General features: G+C 40.4%; 2 protein-coding genes across 3 annotated transcripts in view; one reads left to right on the top strand and one right to left on the bottom strand.

Moving 5' to 3' along the window:
- The first annotated feature begins 388 nt into the window (after nucleotides 1–388).
- Nucleotides 389–9,335, top strand: LOC138039135 (serine-rich adhesin for platelets-like). The gene is made up of 13 exons (XM_068885320.1): nucleotides 389–515; nucleotides 687–746; nucleotides 1,086–1,116; nucleotides 1,263–1,326; nucleotides 2,309–2,407; nucleotides 3,282–3,362; nucleotides 3,705–3,788; nucleotides 4,187–4,220; nucleotides 4,515–4,574; nucleotides 5,067–6,367; nucleotides 7,142–7,667; nucleotides 8,532–8,585; nucleotides 8,864–9,335. Exons 1-13 carry the CDS (start codon nucleotides 500–502, stop codon nucleotides 8,944–8,946), a joined length of 2,493 nt encoding a protein of 830 aa, XP_068741421.1. The 5' UTR covers nucleotides 389–499; the 3' UTR covers nucleotides 8,947–9,335.
- LOC138039132 (laminin subunit gamma-1-like) overlaps nucleotides 9,279–12,764 on the bottom strand; it is a 77,405-nt gene continuing 73,919 nt past the window's right edge. For both annotated transcript variants that reach the window (XM_068885315.1, XM_068885316.1), the window contains 2 exons: nucleotides 12,332–12,566; nucleotides 9,279–10,024 (listed from right to left, as the gene is read on the bottom strand). In XM_068885315.1, coding sequence (XP_068741416.1) covers nucleotides 9,867–10,024; nucleotides 12,332–12,566 — 393 coding nt within the window. In that variant the 3' untranslated portion in view covers nucleotides 9,279–9,866. The remainder of the gene's footprint in view (nucleotides 10,025–12,331; nucleotides 12,567–12,764) is intronic.

Here is a 12,764-nt window from a genome sequence, read left to right as displayed (position 1 = left end):
GATAGCCAACGAGGCGCGTAGCGCCGAGTTGGCTATAATCATCTCATATCCAACAAGCGCGAGTGGAATAATTGTTTTTATTAAAAACGCCCCCAAAATATAGAAAACTAGACTACAATAAAAATAAAAAGGCCCAAAAAATCACGCATATGCCTGCCGTGTTTGTAGATCATGGTATAATGGCTCATAACCCATGATGGCTTAGCCAATCAAAACTCTCGAATTGCATTATCCAATGATCCAGTTTTTAATAAATTCTGATATATATATATTCTGCAATTTACACCAAAGATGACTTCTCCTCAGGTTGTCAAAACACCTGTCTTTGTTATCAAGGACTACTCTTTCCTAAAGGATCTTACACTATCAAGTTATGTGAGTTAGGTTCTTTTCCGTTTGATAGAAACTTGGTCTTGTACCCCCATCTCCTCCTGTATCGTTTGCTGCAGCTGACACACCCGCTGCTGAGAGATTATCATCCTTTAACAAGTCTCTGAAAATGTCGCCAGATGCAGGTAAAGTCTAGCACATGATAACATAATCCTGTCTGAAAACAAAGGCTCTGATGCTTATTGCCTCAGAAAAAAAAAGAGAAAAAACAACATAAAGGTTTTTGGGGTGAAACGACACTTTTGTGTCATAAGCCCACTGTGCACTTAAATTAATTCAGGTTTTTGCTTGTTTAGTATCCACCCCAGACGTCATTCAAGGTTGGACCAAATCTGCAAGGATAAAGAAGTTACATGGTAATGGTGACCTTTGTGAATCACATTTTGTAACTTTTAGAGTATTTGGGGCAATTGGACAAGTTGCAGTCCAGCTAAAGATATTAGAGTTCCAAGCACATGGGAAATTTTGGATGGATCTTTCAATAAGCGGCAATGTTGGGTGTTTGGTTTGGAACACCAATAATTATTGCAGTATACCGGAGTTTCATTTCCTTGTATTCTAGGTAGTGTCAAGCATATCTATAGCCGCTTAACCTGTTATTTTGTTGGATAAGCTCATGCATAAAGCAGAAAGTGCTCTAGCTGTATATCGATGTCCCTAACGTTGCTTCTTGGTATTGTTCTTCAATTTTTCAGACCAAGAAGAAACTTCTGCAAACCATGCTAAGTATGTGTTGATTCAATTTGACTCTACCAGCATTTTGATATTTTCTAATACATTAAATCGAACTGAAATGTTGTTTGCAAGGACTGTGTCGGTGAACAAGTAGTGTAAGACATTCGATTTACAGGATGTACTCCTTCTGTTTTCAGGCCTGTGCATAAAATGCTTGAGCCCTCAAGACTTCCGCGACCAAAGCCACAAGTAGCTAAACAAGTACATGTTTGTATTTTGTGTGTTTTGTTATGTCATGCTCCTCAAACGTTTGACGCACATGATTCCAGTTTGCCCTTCACCAGCGACAGTTCATAATTATAGATCGTTTTCACTGTCACGCAACAAAAAAAATAATAAAATCGAAACCCTTGTGCACCAATATGGCGACCAGAAATCAACACGAACATCTGGAATTCACTTAGCGATGAAAACGCTTACTTTTCACTCATGAGATAAAATACATGTGTATGAACACATCTACTAATGTACTTGAAACGCTCAGACTGCTGAGATTCATAGGCATAGACATTTTTTCAACCAAATAACTTTGCAGCATGGTGTCATGGGTGACCCGAAAACACTCACCCCCGGTCCATGGACTACCCCAGAAATACTATTTCAAGTGAGTACTATTGGTCGTAAGCAGCGTCACAATTAGAGCTAAGCCAATAATTGTTGCACCAGTTTCACTTCACTTGCATGATGTAATCGGCCATCACAACAACTATTGAGAGCTAACCTTTTTAAAATGGGTGCTTATACTTAAATACTGTTGACCAACGCTGTTTAAAATGGATGTTTAGGCTTAGCAGTAATTGTGACACTGCTTACAACCAATAGTACTCACTTGAAATAGTATTTTTCTGGTAGTCCGTTTGGGCAGTCCGTGGACCAGGGGTAAGTGTTTTCGGGTCACCCTGGTGTGTCGCAAGGTGACAATTAGGAAATTCAAAATGCTGTATTTCCGAAACGAAAGACGTCATGGAACTGGAAACTTGAAGAAAGATTTATTTCTAGGTCACCTTCAACCTCCTGGAGATAAAAGTTCAAAACACCTTAATGACATCACCGAATTCCTCGAAATTCTTTGTCCGCGATCGATGTGATGAAATGACTGAACCAACTGGAAGAATTCGCTTTAGACTGCTCAGCATTTCATCATTACCTTGTTGAGAAAACTTTCTAATTTTTACATTTCCAGTCTCGTGATAGTGCGCTTATAGCTTCCAAGTCAACTCAAAAGAAGAATAAGAAGAAGCCCCCTGCGCAGAGACACGCTGAGGAGAGCATACCTTATCCGGTCTGTGTTTTACATTAATATGTCATCGCAATCAAGGACTCTCCTTACGTAAAGAATGTGTCAGTAATAACCTTCCAATCTGTCCAGATTCTTGGCAATAAAAACCATCTTGAAATGTTTTCAAACTGCCGTAAAGTCAAATAAAAAAACCACATTTGCCCCTTAAAAAGTATAAGGGATCGACGAAATGTCTCCAATAGGATTCATCATTGTATTCGGGAAATTTAAAAAAAAACATTCAGGATTAACGTACTTTGAGAAAAATTGACTTTTAAAGAAAATATCAATATAAACCTGGGTACACAATCTTTGTGCCTTCATCTGTAGCACACCCCATTTCGACTTGGAATTAACACTACCAAAAACGCTGGTTAGCGCTAACCATGGTTCGAGCAACCCGGGCAAGGTCGTTCAGGCGGTTTTGTCAATATTCTGTAATTTGTTATTTTTCTAAATATAATCGATTAGCTGTGACAGATTTTAACAAATTTTTGGTATTTGATAGGAACTTTACGTGGTTAGAACTGGGCCAATTTTCGAACAAAAAAAATTCCGAAGGGAACGCGAGAAAATTAGCAGTTAATTTTACAGCTTTGGTCACGCTGACGTCACAAAAATCAGAAAAACACGCGCGATTCATGCTTTACGCGCCATACTAAGCCATACTATTCCCCAACTTGCGCGCGGCCCTAAAACTCTTGGGAGCCTCCTTAAATAAAGCTGCCATTATGTTTAATGTTCCTTTTTAGGCCAGAAATCACTGTTCTAATGGAAATTCATTACCCGGAGGAACGAAAGTAGAGGCCTAGTGTGAGTCACTTTACGTTTTAGTACATTGGAAAATTTCTTGGTATTTTGATTTTTCTTTTGACAGCATTATGTTTCCCCGAGAACACAAGGAGGAAGGAATGAACCACTTAAAGTTCTTAAACCACAAGCACTTTTAGCAGAACAGGTAACTAGTGATGGCGCCTGTAACCAAAATTAAATGTGGCACAAATGTGAGCTCTTGGAGAATCCAACTTGAAAATTGGTGCATGCTTCAGCGTGCACCTGCGGCGGGCGAAACGCTTGGATTGCATAAAAAAAGCCCGGTATATAGTGAGGCAAAACACCGCTTGCAACTCTTCCTTCTTGACTGCCCTAGCAACTTCGAAAGTGCTTCAAGCTAAAAGCGGTAATGATGTGAGAGGTGTGTCAAAAAATATCCTTTCTTAGACTGTCGTTGAATATTTATTTCAAAGTTTGTCAGTCTAACAAAGTTCTTGCATATCGTCCTGTTACATTCTTTTCACAGATAGCCGACGCTGTCGCCAAGGAAGATTCGACCTCCAGTTCATTGTCATCGTCAAATGCGTCATCTAGAGCCAGTACTCCCAAAGTAAGATCTCGTTTTCTGATAACTGAGCTTATTTTACTCTCGACAGTTGTTTCTTGTTGTCGACACAGAAGTCGATCAATCTTTTCTGCAAATCCCACTCTGTTGAAAATGTACTTTAGGATGCAAGAAGGCATAGTCGAGCTTATCTCAGGTTATCGTTTGCCTTGTTCCATGTCAGTGCTTTCTTTTGTTCGTGCAACATGCTTCACGCAAAACGCCTTTTTTCTGCCTCGCTCCTTTGGTCCTTCTGTGTCCATTTTGTCTCGCTCCAACGGACGGGAAGAAAAGGGAATCAAGGAAGAAGGTTGCCCATCTTTTGGTTTGTGAGTAGTTATAATTTTACCGGTGGACATTTCTTGAGAGCAGCACTGACTTAGTGTTTAATTGCCTTTTTTCAGCCCCAAGCATTGGTGGATCCTGTTGGTGCATTAGGTAAGGCAAGTTTATCTGATGCAGGAAAGTCCTTAAAAAAACTGACTCTGCCCTCTTGAACTAAAATCTTTTGGGGAGGGACCACGTTGAATTTAACAAGCTGACTTTCAAGATGTCATGTTTGTAAAGAACTTTGAAATCGATTAAAGAAGGAAATGTTGATTTTACCTGTAGGGTTTCACAAAACTGGGGAAGTGTGTTTGATAGTACCCTCTCTGCTGTTCAGCAGTTATTTATTCTGGCAATAATGCTTCCTTTGAAAATGAAATGTACAAACTTTTTGTGAAATGTTAGGGCAAGATGCTTTTCAGTCTCGAGATTTGATTCCAAGGACTCCGTCAAAAGCTCGTTATGGTAAGGGACATTTTCCACTTTATCCCTAGAGAGAAAACACTTCCTTGAATGAGAAGTTTAACAGTTTTGCTCATAGTCAAATGGCCTTCGAGAAAAGTCGCCTTTTTTGATTATGTTTTACTCACCTTGAAAATAGCATTCAAAACAAAGCTAGCAAAAGTGGGTGAAATACCTCTTGGATCCATAGTTACCTTTCCCTCAAGCTCCGAACGTTTCGGGTGCCTCTGAGATTACATGTACCCTCGGCACCATTAAAAAGTAGACGTTAAGGCATTACACTGCAGTCATTTGCTTTTGCTTTTTTTAAAGACATATCTTAATTACCAGCCTTTTAGAATGTTAGGGAATTGTAATTGACAAATGGCTTTTGGATGCAAACTGTTTCTGCGATGTTCGAAAAACAGGCCCTAACCCAAAGCAAACCTGTTTACAATTTTGCCATTATTTTTTGTTTTGTTTTATGTCTTGCTGTGAATTGGCGCGGGGAAACAGATCTAACCCAGGCTAGGACTGAACAAAAACCTGGTCGCCTACTGGAAACAATTTTGGACGAATCCACGGTAACCACAACTCCTAGTTCAGTGCAAGAAAAGCCTCCAACAGAGCGTTCGCCTCAGGCAAATCTTAGCTGGTCTGATATCATCTGTAGACCAAGGTTACCTAGTACCTCGCAGAATAAGGAGTTGCTTTCTGCGCAAGATCCACCATCAGTACCAGTGGACGCAGTTGGAAGCCACTTTGATATTCATAACATCCCGGATGGTCAATACAGAAACTCTGTCTCTTTCCATCACTTATCAAATGGGACAACACCGGGAACAGTGAAAAAATATCTGTTTGAGGGTTCTTTCGAACAAGGCGACAGTTTGCGGCAACAGCCGCAAACTATTTCCTCTCATATGTTCCCACCAAGAACACCAAAGGCAGCTAGTGTTCCTCTGGTCACGGGGTCGTCACCACAACTTGATTTTTGGCTTCTCCCTCAGAGCAGTAATTTAAACCTCTCTGGACATAAAGATACACCAACCTCAGTTGGAATAGAGCGCCATGACGCAACATCTTTGAATGGCAACTCGCCTTTCAGTGGCCTCAGATTTCATGGAGGGATAAGTGCACAGTTTACAGGTCAAGGAGAAAAACCTACTCCAGAGGGAAGAGCGGGCGATGTCGAGCCAGTTCATTTAGAAAGTGGTAGTACATTGTACCCTACGGGTATTCCATGTGCAAATCCTCCAAACACAAGGGAGTCGGCTGAGAGGCTGAACGCGATCCAACAACCATGGATACAACGTGACCGTTGGGGATTGCATCAGAATTCATCCGCTAACCGTTCTGCAACCAAAAATTCTTTAAACCCAGTCGACCCTGCACTCACTGGAGGAAGCCCTTTGTTGCATCTTCATGTGACGGATGCAACGGACGTAACTGCCTCAGGCAAGAATCCTTTTGCCTCTTCCACCGAGGCGTCCTATGGTGAAGGTTTACATGTTCTAGATGGTACTTCGTCAGGTCTTCCTGAAACATTCTTGACTCCTGCAACTCATCCCACCCCCAACCATTCATTAGTTTCAAAACAAAGTGCGTTTGAAAATGCTTCATCCTCTTCGTATGACGTTGACACTTCCGCGCTCATCGAGAGACTCAACAAGATCAAGCTAAGGCAACAGTCAATTTCTTCACCTCATGACAAATTGTCAAGGTCTTTTGAGGCCTCAGAAGCAGCTACGGCTTCGGACACCTCACTTTTGGCCAGCAGATTGGATCAAATAAAGCAGGCTCGGAACAGCCAACAGGTAACCAAATGCGCCTTCCTTCCTTCCTTCCTTGTTGTCGCAGAGTTTTTACCAAGCATCTGAAACCTTTGACTGGCTGAGCAAAGAGCGACCATCATGGGCCAAATCCACTAACTCAACTCAAATCAAATCCAAATCTCCCGGGTTAAGATTCTTTGTGTATTGTATTTGCATTATAGTGTAGCATTCACATTTAAATGATATGGAAATACCTGGAACAAAGCGTTTTATTCCCAAAGGGTTTGAATTGGGTACAACATTGAGTTAGCCGGGTAGGTCTATTAGATCAATTTGCAGTTGGTCCCGACTTAAAACGCTTTTCATTTGACGGAACTGATCGGCCAGATCGGGCATTTGGAAGGATTAACTCTACAACGCCTTCAAATTAACACACTTGGACGATAGTATAATCATACTCCTCCAGAACTATGCGAGGGATTGTCATGCAAGTGTTCCTTTAAATTGTCGCATTTTCTTTGCAAACTGAAGGGTCTGGGCGGCCAGTTCTGGCAAAAGGAAAGCGCTCTTAGTGACCCTAGTGCAATTTACCCTCTAAAATCATATTTTCCTTGGCGGACAACCAACTTCACATTAAAGCTTGCGACCCCGTCTTATGGGCGGGCTTCTTAGCAGTGTCCCAAATTAATGCTCAAGCAAATTGATCTTAAGCATACACTGTAATACTGAGCTCATAAGGAAAGCCCCTTCATCATATCCGATCTAGCAGTTTTCGTCTTTAACATTATATATATATATACTTTTGTCCAATCTAAGGTCACTCCAGGAGCAAACGTCGATGGAGAGCTAAACACCAGTCGAGCTAGTGAGCCAGCTCTTCTCACACCGCTAACTCCAAGTAGTAGGAATACACCTTCAGAAGATGGCTCCAAGAATGAATCAGTAACTTTCTCATTTAGTTCTCCACCAGAGGTAACGAGTCTTCCAGAGTCGCCATCGTCACCTTTAGAAAGAAATTTTTTCTTGCAGTCACCGTTTAAAGACGGGGAAGTTTATACGGCCTCTTTGCAGAAAACACCCCCGTCACCTTTAATAGACACAAACGTGAATCTAAAGCTCGTTGAAGGCCTAAAGTGGGAGGAAACTACGCCAAATCTTCCACAGCGACTTGTATCTAAAACGGGTCCAACCTCGGGAGAAAAGAGCTCCACTGTACGATCAATTAACGGTGGGTTTCGTAGTCCTGTACTTGACATCACACCATCTTCACCCCCAAAGCAAGCCTACTGGAGTAGTGGATCAAATTACTCTCCTGTGATAATTGGTGGCGTTGGTGAACAAGGTGGGTGGCCGTTCTAGATCAAAGACTACAGGGGCTTGTTTGGGACATATTTTGTGTTTGCGCAACCAGGAAAATGGAATCCTCGTGCTCGAAAAAGTTAAACATTGGGTGGCATAAGTTTCATTAAAAGTGCATGGAGTGTCTGCAACATATGTCTGATATTGAAAAAAAAATTGACAAGTATGATTCCCCCCTAGCGTCACCATAAGGAAACCGGGTACTTTTGTTTTCTGTAAGCATTTCTGGTCAACGCAAGCTTCCAGAGACCATTATTCTTTAAATTTGGGACTGACAAGGAAAAGGTATGCAAGGTTTTTCAAAGTACAAAAATTTGGGGTGTCTAGAGTAATACTCACCCACCTGCAACAACGGTTACTTCTTTTTAAACACGTATTCCAGGGGGAACCTCAGACTCTAAATTTCCGGTTTTTAACTGCATTATTCTATTTGCTAAAACTTGGCACAATTGTTACTTTTTTAGAATGCCAAGGGTAAAGACTAGGCATGCCTCTTGAAGGGAACCTCCAATTCTACCGAAGAGTAATTTTAAAGCAGAGGAAATAAGCAAGTTTGTTTGAAATAAGAAAAAGCCAGAACAACAGGGTACCAGAAACATGTCTCTGTTATTCAAAAAGGCGGAGCCAGGGAAATTTGGAAACAAAAGAAAGCCATTTTGGATACAAACGGGTTTAGAAAAAGAAATCTGGCAAAATTTAATTGTCCACATTATTTCACTTCGTTTCAAGCTACTTCCTCTTTTGTTGGAGTGGCAGTTTCCTTGAACAGAACCTGGTGGGTCGAAAATATGTGATCTACCTTCACATTTGTCTTCTGTCGTCACAAAACATTTTCTTTTCGTCTTAGTTGAACAAGGCGGATTACCGCTTGTCGATCTCACGTCTCCGTATTCATATGGAGGTAGGTAGAAATTATCTATTTCAGTTGTATTTTCGACTTGATTAACCTGTTTTCTTTTTTAAGTCAGCCTACTTGTTCTCACGCGAGAGGAAGAATTCATTCAAGTTTAGCCGTATATGCCAACAAGGCTTCGTAGGCTCGTTTGTATAAGGATTAGATGACACGTAACCGCGGATTCATGCCTGCATGATCTTCGTTATTTTCCCATTACAAGTCAGTTGCAAGTGAAACGAAGAAGTGTCGAAGTAAGTTATCTAACGTTTTCTTTTTCCGCGTAGGATATTCGCCGAGTGATCCGCGGTCTTTGCGGCAAGATGTACTTCAGCCGCCTCTGGTTGGCCAGTTAATCAACCTCGAGTAATCTCAAAGTACACCATTCGTTTTTGTATTTATCCAAAAGTAATACTTTAGTAGCACCCAGAAGGCGCTACCATAAGATGTCGTTTTTCTCCCTTCACCCTTACGGAGAAGAAAAATTGCACAAGATCCCGGAAAGGCAACGACCTTCTAAGGTTTAATATAAATAGGTTCTTCATAAAGGTGATACCTTTTGCTCGTACGTAAAACTTGCATTGTTTTTATTTGTACCCTAAAGTAATAATCATGCAAAGTGTAACTGAAATTGCGGCCAGCCGGAAAAAAACGTCTAAGAAAAGAAGCTGTGTGTTGTAAAAAAAATGACTACAATCCTCATCAGTATATTTTTATTAATGCTCTTAGAAAGATAACAAATTAAAGCACTGGGATGAACATACAGTCTACTTTTACTTTTTTGTCACATTATAGGAATATAATATTATTCCAACACACCCCAAAAAATTCCTCTTAAAAATGAAATTATACGTCCTGCAGTAGATTTCAGTAAATGGGCTACTCGTGAGTTCCATGGTATTCTTTCATAAACCGTCATTTTTTGCGTCGTGTTTGTATTGTTTGATTTCCCTCGGTTACGTATCGTTGGAATTTAAAGAGCTATCAAAGACTAAAGAAAACTAAAAAGATGGTCGCACTGATCAATTTCGAACCCTAATATCATAATGCTTTCCAGTCACGCGTCGTCCCTCATGTCTCTCTCTACCCAATGAAATAAACAGGAAGTTGATGAAAAGTGTTTTTCAGTTGGTTTTTCTATCTGAAGATACAGCATCCCATTCCCAGCGAAATGTTTCAGCCACTCATTAAATCAGAGCGGTGCTTGCGGCGGAAGAGAAGAGATGTCTTCAACGCAACTGTTGTCCGTTCAGAACAATTTTAAATTGCCACCACCGTGTCAGGTGGCCCTTATTGATTTCTTTCACTGCTGCTTAGAGGGCAAGCAGTAATAACATGCAATGATTCAATTGCGCTTGCGAAGTGAAGAGGATGGCCATCCAAGGTGAATGACTTGAGGCAGCCTTTCAGTCCTGTAGAGTCTTCTTGAGGTTCTAACGTATTGTAAGCTGAAAACAATGGAAAATTCTCAAAAAAAAAATGTGTTGCAAGAAATGCAAGTCTTCTGTCAATAGACCTTTTCACGTTAAGTTTTTCTTATTTTCATTACAATATAATCTAGCATGTATGTGAGGCAATTTCTGGCTATTTTGTACTTTAACCCGAAATTGCCTCGCACCCACATTAGATTACATTGTAATGCAAATGGGAAAATAACAAAATACTTTTTTTTTGTCCCCCCCCCCCCCCCCCCCCAAATTTTGAATAAGTATTGTTTCGGTTTTCACTTGGGTTCATTGTTAAGTCCCAAGAGAAACTGGAAACAATGCTTATCCAAATTAGTGACTTACAGTCATGATAGGTCAGGCGTATCTTTATGCATCCAGTATTAGTTCATCGTTTAACATGTGAATCATTTTAAAAAGGAGTGCATAAATGTTGTTGGTAGAACTCGGTAGGGTTACTTCAAAATGTAAAACGGCAGCAAAACAACAACTTGTTTACAGAAGGTAAGTATGCACCCTTAACCAAAGGAAATTATTCTGTTTTAGGTATCTTCACTGACAGTTTAGTTTGTCTCTGCAATGTTGAAGAACATATAATAGATTTCGGCATTGCTCATTGCGAGAGATACTGCAGTTTGCTCGTTACCATGCAGGAAACATCTTTTATTTTGCGAGGGAAAACGCAATTTAAAAGACGGTTTTTTGTTCTCGTTCTCGTGTTTATTTTTGTGGATCGATACCTTCTTCGAGCGTATAAAGCCGGTTACTAACGAGCAAGTTTTCATTGACAAGTGTACTTGTTTAAAAGCCGGACTGGTTATATAAATAATGGTAATTGAACTGAGCGTTGTGATTTCAAAATCGAACGAGCGCGCAGCGCGAATTCGAATTGAAATCACAAGTATGATTTCAGACCAAAATTGCACGGCACGAAGTTCAATAAGCTTTTCGATTGATGTTAAGATTCAGCTTGAAAGAGAGGACAAAGACAAAGAGCGCTTATCATTTGAATGGAATTTTCGGTAATTCCGGGGAGAATTCAAATGGAACAGTTCATCCCGGTGGAATGTTTTCGGAAAAAAGGTAATACCTTTCGAGGTATTCCCTTTTTCTCGCTTTGACCGGAATTCCCAGAAATTTCTGTACCATTTGTCCAAACTTACAAGTGCCAGAGAAAATAGACCGTTTCATGTGTTTTTCAACCGGAACAACCCGTTTTTCTGGCAAATGATACAGCACATTCCCATTTTCTTTTTCTCAGTACAGAACGTGCAGTACCATCTGTCAAAACATTCTCTGCGAAAATTTCATTCAAATGGTAAACGCTCAAAGGAAAGTGGATGATATGCAAATATTTTTCACATGTATTCATTCCGACGTGTTTCTTTTTTTGTCCTCACTGCCTCACTATTAAGCTGGATATTTGATATTTCGAACAGGGCCTATTACCACTTTATTACATCCCTTTAGAAATCACTCTTATTAAAGGGACACTGTCATGGGCTGACATGCGCAGTAGCATTCACTCTCTCCGAGACTTGTCACGCTCGACCGCCATTACGGAAAGCGGTAAGTTGAAGAATTTTGCATATATTTTGCATTAAATCAAGTTTATCTAAAGCAAATGCTATCTTTATCTAAAGCAAATAACCCTCTGTATTCGACCTTTCGTTTCCGCCCTGAGTTGATGCGTTTACCGCCATGTCCGGATCCTCTGCTAGACGCCATTTTGAATTTGTGATTGCTAGTAACTTGAAAAAGTCAGGCTGACTTTTTCAAGTTTCGATCAGCTACACGAGCATGCGCAGACCGTGACAGTGTCCGTTTAATGGACCTCTTTAGCTTGTACATTTTGTTTTCCCATTTCAGACCACGTGATGTTGCTCTAGGGAACAGTTTCTTTCAAATGTCTTATGCACGTGCGTATGTATGCATAACTTATGAAAAAACAAAAGGAAAATTCCCTTGGGAACATCACGTGGTCTGAAATGGGAAAACAAAACGTACAAGATAAAGAGGTCCATTAATCGCCAAATACAGGATTTTCGTCAGTGCCAATATTTTATTGATCCAGTTGGGAAAAGTTGCAAAATTAACTACACCGCTTTTAGGCTTGGCTAAATATACATATTATCAATGACAATAAGTGGGGTTTGGGGCAAGGAAGATCTACTGAGGGGATTTTAATGTACTTGACGGAAAAATTCCAAAAACCTCACTGACTCAACTGTTCAAAATTTGCCGTGTTAGTTTTCTTTCAAATAGCAATGAAAGGCGATTAGAAAGGCCATTACTTTATGGACATTTTACCTGGATATCCACCAAGAAAGAGTTGGCCATTAATATGTGCGTCATTCGTGACAGGGCCACTTATAGCAGGATGCTTATCCAGCACCATAGTTACGTTCTGTCCCTGTTTGGTGACCACAACCGAGTGCCATTCCATTTGACACAGCAGGTATGAAGATGTGCTATTGTTCTCAAGGCCTGGCTCAGTCCAGACAACTTGCGATCGATTTTTCTTTAAACTGTAAGTGAAAATAATCTGGGAAAAGAGAAAAACGAGGTTATTACTTTGTAACCGTTGAGACGCTTCATTTAACAATGCTATTATTGAATAGTGTTTTTATAAGTGCTCTTAAAGCATAGCTTAGGCTACAAATTCGTATTCTGTTATGTTCGTTTGGGAACTTTTGTCTTTGCGATATTACGAATGTTGCGCAGTGTTCGTCAAATTGTTCCC

Source organism: Montipora capricornis, chromosome 2 (genome assembly GCF_036669925.1).
Source record: "Montipora capricornis isolate CH-2021 chromosome 2, ASM3666992v2, whole genome shotgun sequence".
NCBI lineage: Eukaryota > Metazoa > Cnidaria > Anthozoa > Scleractinia > Acroporidae > Montipora > Montipora capricornis.
Note: the sequence above shows the minus strand (reverse complement) of the source record. Positions and strands in the feature narration are given on the sequence as shown.

Excerpts from the sequence above, each read along its gene's own strand:
- LOC138039135 (XM_068885320.1), top strand. Across the intron at positions 1,117-1,262 it reads ACTTCTGCAAACCATGCTAA|GCCTGTGCATAAAATGCTTG; the intron begins GTATGTGTTGAT and ends TTCTGTTTTCAG. Across the intron at positions 2,408-3,281 it reads AGGAGAGCATACCTTATCCG|CATTATGTTTCCCCGAGAAC; the intron begins GTCTGTGTTTTA and ends TTCTTTTGACAG.